Consider the following 19294-nt stretch of genomic DNA (forward strand, 5'->3'; position numbering starts at 1 on the left):
TGAATTGTTGGGCTGTACTCACCCCCTAAATTAGTCCAAGCCTCTGCAACCAATGATGTCAAAGTCTGAGGAATCACAAATGTCTTCTGATTTAATTTTTGTGCCTGGTCTAAGAAGCATCTGTCTCTGACTACTGGGTGCTGTTTGACCCAGACCCACCAAGGCACCCAGCCCACCAACACTGCTGCTGGGTGTGAGGGGACAGAGCACGGGGCTTTGCTGCCTCGAGCAGGCTCGCTCCAGCTACATGAGCATTATAAATGGAGGAAGCTGACTCTCAGCATCCTTGCACTTCTTTTTTCTTTTTTTTTCCTTATTCCTTCTTGCTGAGCCCAAGTGGCACATGAGTGCTGAGCATGTGCATCTCGGCACTGGGCAGAGGGGGAGAAGGAGCAGGGAGAACACCTTATAAATCTAGTTCTGCTCTATTAAGATTCATTCTGGTACGACAATGGCTTTTTCTATTGAAGTGCTTTGTGAAAGCCTTGCCTAATGATCTGTTAGCTGGGGAAAGGTTAAATTCCTGTATGATTTTCTTTGTTTGATGAAGAAAAAACAGTGCAATTATCCAGAATCCAAAGTGAGCTTTAGCCAGCTGTTAATAATACTGAGATTCTTCGTGTTCTCATTACTCAAAAGTAATGTTGCCATCCCTAGTCATGGCAGTAAAATATTTATAGCATTTTCTTATGGCCTTATTTGTACATATGGAGGACTGGGCATCACTCAAAGTCTTCTAAATAGGCTTCTTTTTGTGCTTTAGCCATCCGTAGAAACATTTGGTTTGAAAAAGTCTTCTAAGATCTCTCAGTGCAACCATTATCCTAATACTGCCAACTCCATCACTAAACTATGTCCCTAAGTGCCATACCTACACATCTTTTAAACTCCAGAGGTTCGACCCCTTCCCTGGACAGGCTGTTCCAATGCTTCATAATGCTTTCAGTGAAGACAGTTCTTCTTGTATCCAATCTAAACCTCCCCTTAAGGGACAACTTAAGGCTCTTTCCTCTTGTCCTATCCCTTATCACTTGGGAGAAGAAGCCAACCCCACCTCTCTACAACCTCCTCTAAGGTAGTTGGTAGAGAGTGATAAGGTCTCCCCTGAGCTTGCTTTTCTCCAGGCTGAACACCCCCAGCTCCTTCACCTGCTCCTCACGAGACTTGTGCTCCAGACCCTTCACCAGCTTTTTTGTCCCTCTCTGGACACATTCCAGCACCTCAACATCTTTCTTTTAGTGAGAGGCCCAAAACTGGACACAGCATTCAAGGTGCAGCATCACCAGTGCTGAGTACAAGGGAGCAATCACTGTCCTGGTCCCGCTGGCCACACTGTTGCTGATACAAGCCAGGATGCCATTGGCCCCCTTGGCCTCTTAAGCACACTGCTGTCATGTACTGCATGATGGCATTTTTGTCATCTAACTGCAGCTGTCTGCAATGAAGATGTCCAGCCTTTAAGGCAATCATCTCAGAGGTGAGAGACATGCCATTTAACCACTAATGATGAGGTAGCTTGTGCAAACTGATCCTCAAGACTCTGCCAGGGTCGCTGGACTGGTGCTTCCAAGTTTGCACTATCCCAAGACAGTTGCCAAGAGTGAAGGCAGAGGGTGGATTCGGCACCTGCTAGTCTTGATATCAAGAGTGGCCGTTTTAACAATCTGGTGTGATGCAGAGATAGGTTTATTAGTACTTTTCTGCTCTTTGTAGCTTCAGTGCAGACTATAGGTCCATCTGTCCTGGGAGACCACTGGAAACGTGCAGGATCAAACCCCAGACATCTGTGTTTCTCCCAGCTCACTCCCCTGATTGCTGAGGTTTCCAGCTTGGAAAGTCGTGGCAGAACATGAAATACACGTGGCATCTCTGCATCCAGGCGCACGGAAACAAAATAAGTGTCATGGGGAAAATATAATTTCACAGTGGCAGGCCCTGTGTCTTGTTGCCTCTCATGGATGCATGGAAAATCAATTCCCAGTCTTCTGCAGTGGTTCCTAAACATGAACCAAATCCCCTTTTGTAGTACAGTTGTTTTGTGCCAGTGAGTTTCATTTCTAGCAGGGGAACTGCAGGTAACACCTCTTTTGCTATCCTGATTTGTCTTTAGGGTGTCTGTCTTCTCGTCTTTATAGCAGCCTCCTTTCAAGTGCAGCTTTTTGCCTGGGGGTCTGAAGTAAATAAGAAATGAGTAACTGTATCTGTCTCTAATTCACAAAACATCCAGAAAAACAGCTAATGCGCCTGAACCACTGGGATGAATACATTCGATTAATCTAATTCAGCTACTTTTACTCAAACAACCAGTAGCATTTTGAAAAAGTTGTGAAAGGGATTTAGAATTTCTCTTCCACAGTTTTACATTCTTCTTCTTTCCATAACTTTCCTGTGTTGCATTAAATGTTAGCTATTCAGTTAGCTTATTTCCTGGACCCTCCTTAAAACTTTACTTTAAAAATAAATTTATTCTTCTCAGACCTCAGAGCTGGCTCTGTATTCACTGAGACTTTCAGTGACCCAGGAAAGGCAACAGAATAAACACAGACACACAGTGAATAGCTTATTCCACCTGGACCAAGCAGCTCCCACTTGTCACTGTTTCACTTGCACCTCAGGTGGGCAGCATGGCTGCAGGAAATCTTGGAGCATCACTGCTGGGCTTAGAGCAATTCCCTGAGAGTGTGATGGCCTTCCCTACATCTCCTTCATCTCCCTTGGCAAAGGTGGTGCCTGCTATTACCCTCGTGCCACAGCAAGTCTGATGTATCATCTGCTCCTTTATGCCCCTCTTTTTTGGAAATGAGCAGATAGACCCAGAACAGGCTGCCTAGACCCTTCACTGTGGCAACAAATTACTGGCAGCTGACCTAGGTGTTCGTGTTTCTCACTGCAGTTCAGTCTAGATAGGGGTTACCACAGTTTGTGGAGGGAATATTGTGTGCAATCCTTTGTGTACAAAGCCTCAGACCCCATCAAGGTGCAAGACCTAAATGGCTGCTCTGCTGCCCGCAAGCCCTGCTCCCCTGTCAGTAGGTTGCTTCAGTGTGATTTGTTCTTGGCACTTTGCTGTGGCTGTTGATCATCTCCTTATATTTTGTAAGTGCTGACAAGCAACTTGGTTATTTGTCCAAGTGTTTTTCTGGGACCTGAAGCCAGTCTGCCTACTCTGTAATTCCCAAGCGCCTCCTTCCCCTCTTCTGAAAGTGAAGCCTATGGTCTGCCCTCCCTGGCCCCCTGGAACCTCCCTATCCCTGGTGGCTCTTCACAGTTAAGTGGTTGCATCTCCAAGGCTGCTTCAGGAAGCTTGCTGAGTGTCCTGGGACGCGGTTCAACAGGCATGGATGATTGAAAACACCACAGTTATCTAATTGCTCTCTAACCGAATCTCCTCTTGCTGTCACGTGAGTTTCTATCCTGCTAACACTGGCATTAGCTTCATCAGCAATTTGCTGTTGAGATTTTAGGGAAGTTTTCAGAAAAAAAAAGGGCATTAAGTGTTTTGTCTCTGCCCCGTGCTAATGCTGCACCTCCCTAAAGAGAGGGTCAGCTCTTTCTTTGGTCTATCCTGTTGCTGTTGGCTGGTGCCCCCACTGCTCACCGAGGCCATCCAGGCAATTTTGGGGCCAGCAGATAGCACACAAATCCCAAAAAGCCCCCAGCACCCCGGGAGAACCTCTGGCAGCAGGGTTTAGCCAGGCTGTCACCAGGCAGGGAGCCCCTCTCTCGCCAGGCTCAGGGGTGACACAAAGCTCCACTCTCTGTGTGCAGGACAGATGTCAGCCAGGCGCACAATGCGTGCACGGAGCCTGTACATGGTAATCGCTAGGACTGGGTTACTGCTCCTGGGTTACTGCTGCAGAGCACACACCAGGCTGCTGAGGGGTGCAGGAGAGGTGGCAGCTCCAGGGCAGTGACTTCCTCACCCGCTCCCCAGACACTGCAGGGATCTGCTCTGGAAGAGACGCAAGGCAGAATAAGCACAGGAAAGGACAAACTTTTCTTGCCAAGAGCAGATGAAAAGCGGTGCTATAAAGTCACTTGTCTCTGGTAACATGGCCCCAGCTCTGACACAGAGGTGGAAGGCATCCAAGTTTCATGCTGGAAGGAGATGAACCCACACCTGGAATCCTATCTGGGTTTCAAAGGTCAGGTGCCTTTCTGTGATTACAGATGTCGTGGGGATGGCATTTGACCCTGGCTCATCCTACACAGAAGACAAGGTATGATGGACAGCAGGATCATTTGAACTCCCCTGGAACTAGTTTTCCTTTGAATTACTAACTGTTTTTTGTTTCTTCCCAGCCAGGTCTCTAGACAAACTCTATAACTTTGCTGACTGCTCTGGCCTTCACCTGATCTTTGCACTGAATGCTTTGCGCCGAAATCCCAACAACTCCTGGAACAGCTCCAATGCCCTCAGCCTGCTGAAGTACAGTGCCAGCAAGAAGTACAACATCTCCTGGGAGCTGGGCAACGGTGAGTGTGGGAACAGGAGAGCCACTGGAATGGAGCTTGCTGTAGCAGAAAGATACTCGGTTTTGGAAGAGGATCCTTGTAGCTCCCAGGATGCTTTGCCAGTGTATTTCCAGAGGGATTTAAATGCCCCTGCTGTAAGGCAGCACCACCTCTAAGACTTGGTGTGAGTTAGTCTCTTAGCTGGACATTTATCTCAGTTGGTATTAATCCCATGAAATGTTTCTGCCCTGGCTGCTAGGCTCAGCTGGTCCTGGGGGGGCAGGACAGCTACTGTAGGGATTTGTATGGTGGCTACAGTCAGGGGAAGTGGGCAACCCTATGGGGACAGCAGCATGACACCAAGGTACAGCTCCTTCACCCAGCACACAGCAGAAGGGGCACAGGAGAGCAGGCAGTGGCTGTCATCCACTCCTCAAAGTCTCCTTCTGTTGCTCTGCAGAGCTGTCTGCGTCCTCTGAGGAGGTCAAGCAGTGTGACAGGGTGAGCCATGCATCTCTCTGGAAGCGCAGAGGAGGAAGAAGAGCTGACAAGTTTTGTCTATTTTTATTTTCTCAGAGCCCAATAACTACCGCACACTAGCTGGCCGCTCGGTGAATGGCAGCCAGCTGGGAAAGGACTACACTCAACTGAGAAGCCTGCTGCAGCTTATCCGCACTTATTCCAGAGCACACCTCTATGGCCCAAACATTGGAAGGCCCAGAAAGAATGTCATTGCTTTCCTGGAAGGGTAAGTGGTGTTGTGTTGATTAAAAAGAGCTCAGAAACTCCTCCTGAGACCAATATCCTCTGTGGCAGGAAGGCTTTCTCCTTGGCTTCCCAATGTCCAACAGCCTCCAGGACGGTGAGACTCTGTGTGGCTGAGCCACCACGGTACCAGAGGTTTTGGGATGTGTACTTTGGGCTTTGTACTGCTAAAGTTCTGCAGATGTCCCTGATGGGACTTTGGGCTGGACTGATTCACACTCTCCCAAGCATTTCCAGCATTGCCCAGTTATAGGCAGACTGAGGTGTCCAACTTGTTGGGATGTTAAGACAATGCAATGGTGTGGATGCAGGCTGCTGCGAGCCCAAGGGCTGCAGGATCAGGACGTGGGTCCTGGCACCACTTACCAATGTGCACGTTATTACCTCTGAGTCTTCCTGGACAAATTGCTTTGCTCTTCCCATTTTGTTATTTCTTCTCCCTGCACTTTTTCCATCTGCGCAGAGGAAGAACCTGTAGCAACTTTCTTCACTGGCCAAGCTCTCTTCTCCCTCCTAGGGGGATTGCCATGTCTCTAGTTTGGGAAGGCCAGAGGTGGAGAAGGAATGGTGACAGAGAGGGACGCAGACACCTGGAGGTGATGTTGGACAGCTACAGGAATCAGGGAGGTGTGGGAGCCTGCTGGCAGCAGGAGTTGGGTCTGTGTGGCTCGAAGACCATGCAGCAGAAGGGAAATTCCCTGCAGGACTGTAAACAGAAACTCCAGTGCAGAAGGCTGGGCAGGGGGAGGTGTGGAAGGGACTCTGCTGGGAGCAAAGCTGGGTCTAGCATTCATTAACATCTGCAGGAATGATCTGGCAGAAACAATAAACAGCACACTGATGCAGTCCCCAGCGAGGCAGGGAGGGAGCCAGGGCCAGATTCTCAGCTCTGCTGCAGCAGCACAAAGAGACCATAAAGCTGGTTGAACCAGCTGCGACGCCAGCATCCCTCCCACCGACGAAAGTGGGGGAACAGCCCCTGCGCCCGCACCACGGCCGCCGCCGATGCCACGGGAGAGCACGGCCTGACAGAGCCCCGCGCTTGGTACCGCGCGTGGGAGCGGCGCAGGGGGAGTTACAAAATGTTGTAGTAGCCTTGATCAGCAGGAAATCTATTAGCGCCGGGAGGAGCAGGCTGAGTAAGGAAAACAATGGGGATGAGAGCCAAGAAGCTATTAGAGAAAGGGAAGCCCTACTGCTGTGTTTGCCCTTCGTGCGCCGCAGCCCGGTCCCAGGGAAGAGGGGTCGGAAGAGCCAAGTCGCACGGCCAGGGTGGTCCGGCAGCTAAAGACTGCTGGGCTGCGGTTTGACTGACAGCAACCCGGGGAGCGAGGCTGTAGCGTGCAGTCTGGTGGAGATAATGGCAGACACCCCATCTCAAATGAAAGGGAAGGTATGTAAGAGCTGCAGCCCTGGTGACGGGATAGTGGGGGCTCTTCATAAACCCCCCAAGTGGTGTGAAAAAGCCCTGATGAGCACGCCTGCTCTCCAAGCTATATGTTCTTTTCTCTGTGGCCATCCCTGCCTTCCAGGATGACCCTGTTCCATGGGTGCTGAAAGAGTTTTGTCTCTCCCATGGAGAAAGCTTGTGTCCTGCACTCCAAATCCTGGTGTCTGCAGCTCATAGCAAGCGGCACGTGCCTGCATGGCCTTACAGCCTGCGAGGTCCTGTGGGAAAAGAGCTGCTGGTCTTTCAACACAAAGACCCCATTATTACCAAGCGAGGCGTAAAGAGGAGGGACAAGTCTGATTACACAAAGACAAAGGGCTAAACGCTCATTTGCAGTATTTGGACACGGAGCTGCAAAAGGATAAACAAATAAATCACAGTGCCTAAGCTCTTTGACAGAGTGAGCTTTATCCCCAGTAGCTCCCCAAGGTCTCTTCAATATGTGGGTTAGTGCTACCAAGAGCTCTATCTTCTGCAGCAGCACCCAGAACCGGTGGCAGGATGCTGCTCAGCATGTTTCTGGTGCTGTCCCAGGACAGCCAGGACATTCCTATCAGGGTCTGGAGTGAGCCACGCACAGTCAGCAAGGAGGAGAGAGGAGAGGGAATTTAGGAAGGTTCTCTCAAGGGCAAATCTGCCATCTGCCTTGCTAGACCACCATGAGTGTTCTACGTAGTGTTCACGGTAGGTTGAAGGCTTCTGAGTGAAGTGTGTGCAGCTCATAGTCCTGATGATGTGAAATTTGCAGTTTTTCTCTTCTTTAAAAAAAAATATGTGATGAACAGCAGAAGTCAACCATGTGGGAGGAGATATGTCAAGTGGAAGATTACGCATCAAGAGTTAACCAAGGCTGAAGGGGTGAGATGACACCCCAGATGCAAAGATGGGGTGGGTGGATTAGCCTGTCAGGCAAGCACTGCGATGTTACAAAAAGTGAGGAAGTGAGTTTTGGAAGGGGAAGTAATGGAAATTAGTTGAAATGGGACAGGAGACCTCAGAGACTCCCTGGAAGTGCTCTCCAGCAGTAGAAGCTGACATTAGATGTTCTCCAGGGAAAGCCTCTGGAGATAATCTGAGGTCCCAAAACACTCAGAGAAAAGCATCACTGTGAAGTATTAACTAGAATAACACTTTCCTGCTCTGTGTTCCAAACATTTTAGTCAATTTTTAGCTATTATCTCAAGCAACTAAACCTCTTTGTGCTTAAATTTTGTCCTGAAATCATGGCAGTGTCAACATGAGTTGGGCATTTGTATCTGCTGAACACCTCCACTGCTCTTCTGACTAAATCCTTATGCCTGTCCTCCAGGACAGGGTGGGACTGAACCCCTCCTGAGGGGTCTGCTACAATAATGGGCAGTTTGGGCACCCAGAAGTTTGCAGCATACAGGAGGGTGTGCACGCTGTCCTCTGCAGAGGCTGTCCCTAGGCAGGTGACACAGAGCGGTGCTGGGTGACAGCCATGCACTTCCCAAAGGTGGAGGTGGGCCGTAGTGAGGGGACGAGAGCCTGAAGCACAGAAGCTTGGGTTTTGCACACCCTTCAGTGCTGACTTATTGCCCCTGAGCTCCTGCACCACCCTGCACGGAGCAATGGCTCAGAGCAGCCAAGGCCATCGGTGTCACCCTGGGCTGGCAGGTCTGGAGCCTGGAGCTGGGCTGCTGCTGTCGGTGTAAGGACAGGCTCTGCAGTCAAGAGCTGCTGCAGTGGCTGGGCCTGCTATGCAAGAGGCTAGAAATGGTGTCCTGTGGATGCACAGGTGCAAGAGGGAATTTCTCCAGACACAACCAACAGTTGAGTTTGATGAGGTGTTAATTATACCATTCATGCAGCCTGAGCTGTTGCAGAGCAGACCATGTTAGCTACCTACTGCGTCTGCGGGTACAGGCGTCCCAGAACTGCTCAGAATTTGCTTGGGGAAAGAATTATGGGATTGTAAGGAATTAACATGGATTTTAACAGCAGATCAGGAATCAAACACAAAGGTTAATGCATGGCTGGATAGCCCATTTGGTGCTGGAAGAGAAGAAACACGAGGAAAAGTTATCAGGAAGGAGGGATGCTAAAACTTCTTAAATCTCAGAACATGTGGTACAAGACTTAGGCTGCCATGTCTGGGTGGATTTGGCTCTGGGCTCTCATGACCCATCATTCCTCAGCTGGTGTAGCCCAGTTTTTGACACCGGTAACTCACAAGTTGTGGTGTGTTACCTCCGCCACGGTGGGAGCTGCAGCAGTGCTGGCAGGGTAAGGGCTGGCAGGCACCTTTGCCCATGCTAGACTGGCTGTTGGTGCTCTGTGGCCAGTTTAGGTCCTGAGAGACTGTCTGCTGAGTCACCAGAGCAATGAAAATATTTTTTATCTGGAACTACTCTCTTTCCCTGTTCCTCTTCCCACAGATCTCAAAGTCACCAGATCTTGTGACTTCTTGGCTTTTTTCCTGCCCTCTTTCCAGGCTCCTTGGCCCCTTTTTGCTACTGCAGTCACCATTGTTCATCCACCCTCTGGTCACAGAGCCACAGCCCCTCCAGCCAGGTGGCAGAAGTAGGTGGCGAGGCTCCAGTTGTCAGTCTTCCCCTTGCAAGGTGCAAAATTCCTCACCCTTCATGATTTTACTGCCTCCTCCTCCTGGTTTGTATTGCCTGTGGAGACTTAACCACCAATCCGGTTCTCTGTGTTTCCTTTTGGTGATGTCATTCCACAGTGGTCTGAAAGGAGCCCATAAAGCTGAAGAAGAACTTTTGTCAGCGGTGGTGAAGCCCTTCCTCCCTGCCAGCTGTGAATATGCCGGGACTGGGAAGGGGCATGTCTTAGTTATTTGTGGGCAGCCAAACAGGGGTCAGGTTAATACCTGACTCAGTCCTCATCCCTGCTCCTTTCACCCACAAATCAACCCCAAGCCAAGGTTTCTAACACTTATCTGGTACAGAGAATGGTTGGCTTGCAGTTCATGAAATGGCACAAGTTGAACACTGGGTTTCCACCAAAGCAAAATCAAAGTGCTAAAAATGGGAGAGACTTTGGAAGTGTTGTGATGATAGCTGCCTTTGCCTTGTGCCTCTGCCATCATGAGGATGAAAAGGGCTGTGCCTGTCTGTGCAGGTCAGCATGCCTCAGTCAGATCAGGCATTCATTTTTATCCAAAGAGCAGCCAAAGACAGCGTGTGGAGAGAGCCTGTTTGTTTAAATTCAAGTAAGAAGGAGAAATAAGTATTTGGAGGAGGTGGTATCTGGCAAAGGGAAGGACTCTGGATGAATTTTAGGAATGAATGTAGGCATTTTTCCTGTCCTCTTGCTGAGAAGGACTTCTGCCATATTTGACACAAGGGACTTGTAAACACTGCATTTTTAGAAGCTGTTTTGGCAGTTTGACTTTCTTTTAAAAAAAGTATATCCTTGCTGCATTTTATTACACACACTACCACAAGGCTGGTGGCACAGACTGTACCAGGACACTCAACAGATCCAGAGCAAGAATTTTGTGCAAAAAAGTTTAAGCCACAAGACAAGGAACTTTAAATTAATGATACAAAGGAAGGAGGAGGTCACTGCAGCATGAACTCAAGCTCTGGTAGCATTGAACTCATGAATTGAGTAACTCAGTTCATAGATACGTTGAAATGAGGTGTGAAGGATGTGATGACTCATTTTGCAGTTGGTTATATAGCAGGGTCAAGGAGCTAAGATATAAGCAAAAGATTTCCTCCTGCTGCTCTTGTAGGAGGAAAGAGTTAATATAGTTGTTGCTTCTGAAATTTAATTTGATTTCTGGAATGACAGAATCACAGTCACCTGTATAGGAAGAACAAAATGTGTAAGACTTAGATGAGATTATGGCACCGTGTAAGTACACATTGGACCTTCATTCTGATTACAACCTGCAATCTTAGACACTTCATCTCAGAAAAGATGAAATAGAACCAGGAGGTTACAGAGGGGAGCTGAGGATGTGCATAGCATGTTATTTCTTCTCATGAGAAGAGATTATACAGGCCATACCTCTTCAGCTCAGAAGAGAGACAGCTCAGAGAGAATGTTACCAAGGCCCAAGAGCCTGTGAATGGGGTGGTTTGTTCACAGTGCAGAAAGTACTTTGGAAGGAAGCTTTGTAAAGAAGGAGGAAGGTTATTCACATGGCATTGTGTAAGTAATTGTCACGGGGTGTTGTGGAGGCTAGAGGTAGGGGGTCCCTATCTCCTAATTCCTTGAGCTCTCCCCAAGGACATAAAGCCCTCTTTGCTGGAAGGCTTGTGCAGCCCTACCACAGATCAGGCTGGCTGAAGAAAGGTGATGCTGAGCAGCTGGAGAATACTGGAGAATTATCAGCAGATTTATAGCTAGTTCATACCAGACTCTGCTCCCCAGAATGAAATTCATGCATGTCGTCTGCGGGGTAAAGGCTTTGCATGTGGCATTAGTGGGATCTAGTACCTCTTTCTGCTGCTGTAGGTATTCAGTTGTGCTGCTGGAACCTGAAGAAGTCGGTAAGTGAAGCCTGGGCCTTGATGACCCTCACCAGCCAACTGAGACACAAGATGAAGGTTTTTCCACCATCACTGCTGGCTCAAAGGGCAGAGATCTGCCACCCTGCTCTAGGGATCCACCAGGGCACCACCACAACCACAGGCAGGCCAGTCTTGCTCCTACATTTGGGACTCATGCAGGGTAGGACTCTGCTTTGTAGTTCTTCAGGGAGCAGCAGATGAAATAACCCATGTTTGTAAAGTCCAGCACTCAGGAGTCGTTCAGATGCTAAACCACCTGGGTGCCTCTGAAATAACAACTTGTCTCCTTGTGCAGCTGCGTTCTGCATTACAGCATTGCCTTTTTTTTTTTTTAATAATTTAAAGGATGAAAATCTGCAATTACCTGCATGGGAAAGAGATTTCCAAACGTGGATGTCTCTTTAATGTATCAGGAATAAGCGTAGGATGTTCCAGAGGCTGGCAGCTGAATCCAGACACATTCAAATGAGAAATAATGTACTTGGAGGCTAATTAATCATGGGAGCAATTTACTTAAGGTTGCAGTAGGTGCTCCATGACTGACAAGTATTGAATCAGCAGAGGCGTGTTTCAGGTATCTGCCAGCACTAAAGGGAAAGTTGTGATCGTGGGAGATGTGGCTATGGAGATGTTCTGGGAGAGGTCGGATTTCACCCATGATGTCACAATACAGAGTTTGGGTATCAGTACCTTGCTGAGGTGTTGCAGCCCTCCTGCTCCTTGCCCCCACAGCTCACTCGTGTCCTGTGAGGTGAGCCCCACCTTGTGCTAGTGCTGCCGTTTCTAGGATAGAGCTGTGAAACTGTCTGAGCCACCGAGCAATACTGAATTACATTTTTCTCAGTTCTAGCTCAACACAGGGCCCCACAGGTAGCAATGGTGGCATGGAATGCTGGCACAGAGCCAGCTGCAAGGGTAAGAAAATGGACATGTCACAGAGTAATGGGATGAGTTGGATTGAAAAGGAACTTAGTGATCATCCAGTTCCAACCCTCTTGCCATGGGCAGGGACATCTTTCAGCGCACAGGTTTACACAGGTAACACACCAGGTTACCCCAGGATCCCATCCAACCTTGAACACTTCCAGGGATGGGGCAACCACAGCTTCTTCAGTCAACCCGCTCCTGTGCCTTATCACCCTCACAGTGAAGAATTTCTTTCTAATACCCAATCTAAACCTACCCTCTGTCACTTAGATGTTCTTATCAAGCTTGGTGACTTTGCATCATCCTCGGAATCAAAAGCTCTTTACCCAAGATTCCTATTCCTCTACATGTCTCTGATGTGTTCTGCTCTCCCACCTAGAAATGCTGGCTCAGAAGATTTCAAAGACTTTTCTTGAGGATTTTAACATGTGCCCAGGTTTCTGATACGTGGAAATCCAGACAGGGGTATTACATGGGCAGGCATTGGGGCTGCCACCTTCTGAATTATGGGGCAAACTGCCCCTATTGCCTGCACGGTGTGGGCTGAGCCTGTCCCACTGCTCCTGGGAGGGATTTAGTGCACAAGTGCTGCAGGGTCAGCTGGTGCTCACAGAGAGACCCCGGTGTGTAGGAAAATGGCAGATTTACTGTGCCAGCCCAGCCCATCTGTGCAGCACATGTGCAGGGGTCTGAGCCCTCCCGGAAGTGTCTGGTTCACTGCGCCTGCACCGTGCCGCACACACGGAAATCGCATAGTCCAGATCCCAAATGAAAATGTGTCACCTCTGCTCATTTTGACCTTATGGATCTTCACTGCCCTCAAAATATGGGGATGGAGCAGCGCAGGTGCTACAGGAATAAAGGGATTAGTTAAATCCCTGTTCCTAAAACAAGGATATTTGGATACCTGTGCATTACTGCATCTCCGCCTCTCCCAGGCTTTCATCTCTTGTTCCTGTAGTACCACTTGCTGGCTGCTGGGCTGCTCTAGGCTCCCCCTGGAGAGCCAAGACCATTGCCCATGGCGGCTGGGACGCTCCAGGAACAACTCCACCTCTAAAGGGAGGACTTGAAGAATTACCAGGGACTTTGTCTTTCAAAAATCGCAAAAAAAGGAAAAAGGAAGAACTCAGAAAGAAAGAAAAACATACATGGAAAAGAAAATTTGAGCTAGACATGTATGTTTATTACCAGAACTAATTGATTTATCTTGCTATTATAGAGGCAGAGGAGGAACTCTGAGCAAGCCGGGGCTTTTCTGTCCTGTTTTTTTGTCTGCACTGTGCTGCCTGAGTGATGCCTGTGCCCTAGAACAGTTTCTCAGAAGCTTTTTATCAAGAGGCCAAATAGCTTCCTGGAGACGTGGGAGACGAGGCATATGGATGTCCTGCTTCTGCTGCTCTAGGAGGTTATAATGAGAGTTTGCTTTGCTTTTCAGTTCCTGCTCAAAGACCACTGTAGAAGGTGTGTCTTCAACAGGGCTATAGGCCCTATAGAAATGGCAAGGAAAAACAGAGAGCTTCTTCCTTTAAGCTTGGTTTGCTCATGGTTTTGGTCTGTGAGGCGAGAGTGCCAAGCTGAGACTGAAGAGGTGATTCAATAAAGTCCACGTTGGTTTACTTTCAGCCGGAATGTAAAGCATTTGAGGTTAGGGAACAAGCTGGGCGAATCTTCAAATCCAATTGCAACATATTGATCTTCAACTCCAATAGATTGTGTTCATAATTTCAGTTTAGAGTTCATTAGCTCACTCCCATAGACATTGTGCATTACATTTTATGCAGCAACCCCTGTACAGAGAATTAAAAAAAAAAAAAAAAAAAGCCTGGGAGCGGGGTATTTTCAATCTTTTGGCATATTTTTGCACACTTAGTTTTATACAACAGCAACACCTCCTCAGCAATATTTGCAAAATTTTCTTTTTTCCAGGTGACAGTGTGAGTGTGGAGGGCTCACACCTCTCCCCATGGCTCACTGGGGCTGGCCCAGCTGATATTCTCCCTCTGCTCAGCTGGGGAGGAACTGTCCCCAGCCATCGCATTGCCTCTTGTCTTCCAGATCTGACCCTCAAGAGAGATGAAAAAGCATTTCAGAAAGGCTTCTGCATCTTTTACAGAGCCTGAGACTGAGCTCAAGCACTGCTGGGCAGCAGAATCAGGGATGCATCAGTGCTACAGGAGTTTACAGCATATTATTGTTTTTCCATTTCTAATTGTATCTCTTGCCTCTCTGTCTGAAGGGATTTATTATTGCTGCCTTTGCCAGCATCCTCTTATGCTCCACAGGGTCCAGCTGCCCTTTTGTCCCAGTCTATAATTGACCATGATCATTAATTTAAAGTCAGAATGATGGTTTCCAAGCTATATTTAGCCTGAAGCTTGCTGCTCTTCTTTCAGACCTGATTAGAGGCTCATGTGCCGGAAAGCTGCTGCTCGTCCCTGCCATGACAAATAGTCTGATGGTCTCTCCTCACAGACCTTCCCCCTCCCTACCCTCGGTCATGGGGCTCTCCTTGGGGTCGCTGGACCCAGCATGACTCAACCCTGTGTGGAGTTGGGACAGCTGTGACATTGCTGCTGTGTTCCCAGAATCCTTGTGCATCAAAAGCAGCCCAAGAAAATACAGCATCGCTTCCTTTCTCAGCATATTCATGAGCTCAAGCAAATGTCTCCTGTCATGTGTGTGCATTATCACTTCCAAAGTGCATCAGCAGTGCACGTTACGCTCCTGCACAGACAACGTGCCTGTCCAGCTGGACTGTGCCTCTGTGTGTCTCCATATCCGTGCCCCTAAATGTAAGAATAGAAAAACTGCTTGGGCTTCCTATTGGGAGCTGCAGATTTCCAAGGTGCTGTTTGGATTCCTGGGCTGGGGAACCAGGTAGAGACCCCTGCAGTACCAGCTCCTCCTGTGGTGGTTGCAAAAGGTGCCCATTAGGAATTGCTTTGGTTTTGGGGCTAGCAGCCCGAGCAGGTGGACCTGTGTAGCCCCAAGTGTGACTCAAACAGGAGTTGTCTGGAAGAGATATTTTCTTACTCAGGTCAGAAGTCATCAGGAGAATAATATCCATATATCACCGACTTTAACCTTGTCCATGGAAGTGCTGTGGTTAGACATAGGAATGGAATAAGCCAAAAGTACACCCAGGTCAGGATCCCATCAGTTTGCTAATAGCCAATGCCAAAGAAAGAGTCAAAAAGAGGAAAGCACTTAGCAGTATTAGTCCAGCTTTTCCTCCCTTCCTCAGGAGCTTCCTGAGCCGGAGGAGGCATTTTTGCACCTAATAGTTTTGCTGGGTTTTATTTCCATTTTCTTCCATTTTCCAGTCCTTGCTTGAATCCAGGCAAAGAGCTACTCAGATTAAATACATATTGGGGTCTAAGAAGTATCTCCTAAGATGGACATTCACAACATATTATTGAGAGTTGTTCTAGTCACAGAACTTAATACATACCTCAAGATCTTGTTCCTGAAATACTGTGGTGTTCTGAAAGCTCTCCCCACCTGCTCTAGAATGATGCCCAGAGCTCTGCTGCCAGTTGGGTTTCACTGTTCTCAGCTGCGCTTGCTACAAGCATTTGTATTAAGTAGCATTTACTCCCTCTATTTAAGGTCACAAAGGCTTCATCAGAAGGTGTTTTCGGGTACAGTGGCCGCCTTTGGTATCTCATGATGTAGGATGAGCATTGGTTGTTTTAGGATTTCCCCTGTGGCAGCACCGGGCTTATCTGGTTTCTTCCTCTGTTTCCCGTAGGTTCATGAAAGTGGCTGGCGGCACGGTGGATGCTGTTACCTGGCAACAGTAGGTATTCACCATTCCTTCTCTTTTCCAACACTCGGTGCGGTGATCACAGATACTGGGAGCAGAGCTGGGGGCTCTCGGGGTGTCAAAGGGGCAGATGTGCTACAGCCACCTCCTCTGTCCTGCTGAATTTAAACAGGTGAAGGAGACTCTGCCCTTCTTTCTTGAGCCTCTCAAACAATTATAGGAGTGGATGTAATAAACTTTACCTCAGTAGCTGAGGCACAGGATAAAAATACCACTGCCTGTATGCGTGGCCTGCCAGATCGCTGGAAACAGCCCTGATCTGGACTGCTGAGTCTCCAGAGGCAGCTGGAGGACAGGCAGCTCCGGGGGTGGCTTGGGTGGGGACAAGGAGGCGAAAGCCACATGTGACAGACGTACGGGACTATCTGAAAACCCTCTTCCTTTCACCCCAGTCACTCTCTCCTCATGCCCACTGCCCCGAATCTGGCTCATCCAGACAAGGGAGAGGCATCTTAGTCCAAGGGTAAGCACACAACGGCCCAGCCCCCACTCTGCTTTGAAAGGGTGACAAAGACACACCGCTGTGTCCCACACGCAGGTGGAGCCCCAGGAGCAGGTATCAGTAAAAAGGGGATGAACATCCAAGATCCTGGCCCAGCTGAGGCTGAAAGAGATGATGTTACTTGTTTTCCCTCCTGGTCCTACGAATGCTGCATTTCAGAAGAGCAAAGGAAGCTCTGAGCTGTAGCACTGAGTGTAACAAGCACCACGTTGGGGGAGAGGTTTTGTTATTTGAGGGAAAATCCCAAACCACCTTTTTCTTCCTCGCATTTCCACCTGCCTCAGTTTGCATGCTGTGGCCAGAGGTAGGCTCCCCAGCAGGCTGAGGCTCTCTGCAGTGGGAATGCAAACACCAGTGCAAAGGTGAGGCACCACACAAGCCCAGCAGTGACCACCAAAACTGATAGCAGGAGGGCTTGTGGGGCAGGCAGGACTCTCTCTTACCACAGAAAAGGTATATTTCAGAGACAAATATTCACTGGAGGAAAAAAAAAAAACCATGGTGAGACCATTCTGTTCTCACAAAAGGTGGATTTGCTGTCATGCTGGGTTGTACTTCCCATGCAGGACACTGGCCTGGGAGCCAGGGTCTCAGGTCCAGGCTGTGCTCGAGTGTGCTGCCCACAGGTCTTGTTCCCAAGCTGGTTCTTCACAGTGAGGTGCTCGGGCTGCTTTGCTGAAGGGCAATAGTGGAGCTTGTAAATCCATCACTTGTGAAGGAGACCTCTGGAGACCTGCTCTTAAGCAGAGCTCAGTGAGCTTTAGCACACAAGATTTTCTTGCAAGTGCACCCATGGTCTCTGTGTCTGTGTGTTAACCTTGGAGGCTTCTGCAGAAGCAATTTCTGGCATCTTAGAGGAGTTTATAGCAATAGATATGACCAGCAACCTGTGAGTCCAATTCCCTGCCAGGCAGCAGCAGCTTGCAGCAAGGGGGACAGTGGGGTAGCAGAGCAATTGGAGCAGGATTTGTGTTACTTACAGGCTCATGCTGTGCAATGATGATCTATGTCTCCTCTAGGAATTTGCTTTTCATGATTACACGATGTGCTGATCGCATTTACTTAGTCCAGGAATTTGCTTTCTGCAACAGGGCTTGACGGCTGGGCCAAGCCCTTGGATGAATTGAAGGAACAATCTTCCAGGCTTCAGATGTGGAGTTTCATCTGGTGTGCAGGGAATCTGCCTGCATGGCTGCTTTGAAATCTTTTCTTATAGGGTCAGTCTGAAGTGCTTGTCAGGTCTGGTGCTGAAGCAGCAGCTTGTGGCTGGGAGGGCTGGTGCAGCTCCCCACAAGGGTCAGCAGGGCTGAGCTGCTGCCTGCTGACCCATTTCCACTGCACTGTTCCTGCTGCTCCCCCAGCCAGGGTTTGCAGCTCTGGAGATAGCACTCGTATGTGATTGTGAGGACTGGCAATGGCCACAGCTCTGAGCTGGGCTTCTGTACTGTTTATGAATAAATGTCAAAACAGTGTCTCATCCCTCTGCTCCAAACAGCAAAACAAAACAAAACAAGTTCCTTTGTATCCAAGAAGAAAATTATTAGCAGGAAACCAAACTGCTGTCTAATTTCAAGTATGAGTATTTCGGTTCCAAACCCTAACGTTCTCATGGGATATTGGTTATAAATTTGTCAAATCTGTTATTCCTTTGAAAATTCTCTGCTCAATCCAGAATGGGAATTGAGAAAAGAATATATTGCAAGGAACCCTATTCTCTGTGTGAAAACAGAATATATCTGAAATTTAATTGATAGAAAAGTGACACTGAGTAGAATTAAACAGCTCACCAGTGAGCCGCACTCACAAAGCTGAGTATGGTTTCACTTACATACATAACATAACCCAGCATGTGTACCTCCCTCCTCAAAAGTGTTGCTGGGGTGTGAATGGCTTCAAGGTGCCCAGGGAATTTCCTCTAAAGGAGGGAGTGACAGTGGCTCCAAGAGCTTTGGCATTTCCCTGGTGATTTAGATTGTTATGTTTGGTTATGAGTAAACGCAGACCCTGTCAGCCTTTGGATGTGGGTTTCCACTGCCCAGAATCCTCCCCACAGCCGTCTCTTTGCTCTGTGCTGGTGTCCTCACACATGATGAAGATTCATTGTCTGCTTAAACCTGCAACTGTGCCCAGTCCATCCCCAGGCACACACTCTCAGTCCGTGCAACTGGTTTGCCGTTCAAAGTCTTGCACACGGCTCCAAGTTTGTTCTCTTTAATGGGCAAATCCTCATGCAATGCTGCCTCTGAAACACAAATCCCTGCTACCTATGGGGAAAGTGAATGTTTACATCTTCAAAACCAGCAGACATCTGTCCCGTGGCTCCTTGGAGAATGCCATCTTCTCTTCCAAGATACAAAGTCACTTGTCCTATGTGGCAAATCAGAGGTGCCAGACCCACAGGCACGTGTGAGATGTTTCTTAAAATGCTCTTGCCCAGCCTGGTTTGGGTGACGTCTCTTCTGGCCAAGTCACGTTGAGCGTGCAGGGGGAGATGCTCACGGGCAGCAGCGCAGGGCAGATTTCCCAAAGGTGCCAGGAGAGAGTTGCCCTGCATGGGCACACCCAGCAGTGTATATACCAAGGGTGTGTATTCGAGCTCACATCAGCCCACTGCGAGTGCTCAGAGTGCAGTGTCTCTACAGGCTGTGCCTGGAGGAAAGGGCTGCAGAAAGGAGTCTCTGACCCATTCGTACCCGTGTGGTGGTTTTAAAGTGAAACCCACAGCAACCTGTAAATAAACCTGGTCAGGGCATCGCTTTTCCCACCAGCTTGCAATCCTCTTCAGTGTCTGAAGGAAGGAACAGTTCCTGGCAGCACCATGGCCCTGGCCACCAGCACATTTCTAGGCAATGCCAGGGCAA

At 48.6% G+C, this 19294-nt stretch overlaps 1 protein-coding gene across 1 annotated transcript in view; it reads left to right on the forward strand.

Annotated features, from left to right (window-relative positions):
• The window catches only part of HPSE2 (heparanase 2 (inactive)), a 107926-nt gene that overhangs the window by 67969 nt on the left and 20663 nt on the right, over positions 1–19294 (forward strand). The window contains exons 4-6 of the mRNA XM_040071484.2: positions 4303–4476; positions 5032–5203; positions 15857–15904. Coding sequence (XP_039927418.1) covers positions 4303–4476; positions 5032–5203; positions 15857–15904 — 394 coding nt within the window. The remainder of the gene's footprint in view (positions 1–4302; positions 4477–5031; positions 5204–15856; positions 15905–19294) is intronic.

This window comes from Hirundo rustica, chromosome 8 (genome assembly GCF_015227805.2).
Source record: "Hirundo rustica isolate bHirRus1 chromosome 8, bHirRus1.pri.v3, whole genome shotgun sequence".
Taxonomy (NCBI): domain Eukaryota; kingdom Metazoa; phylum Chordata; class Aves; order Passeriformes; family Hirundinidae; genus Hirundo; species Hirundo rustica.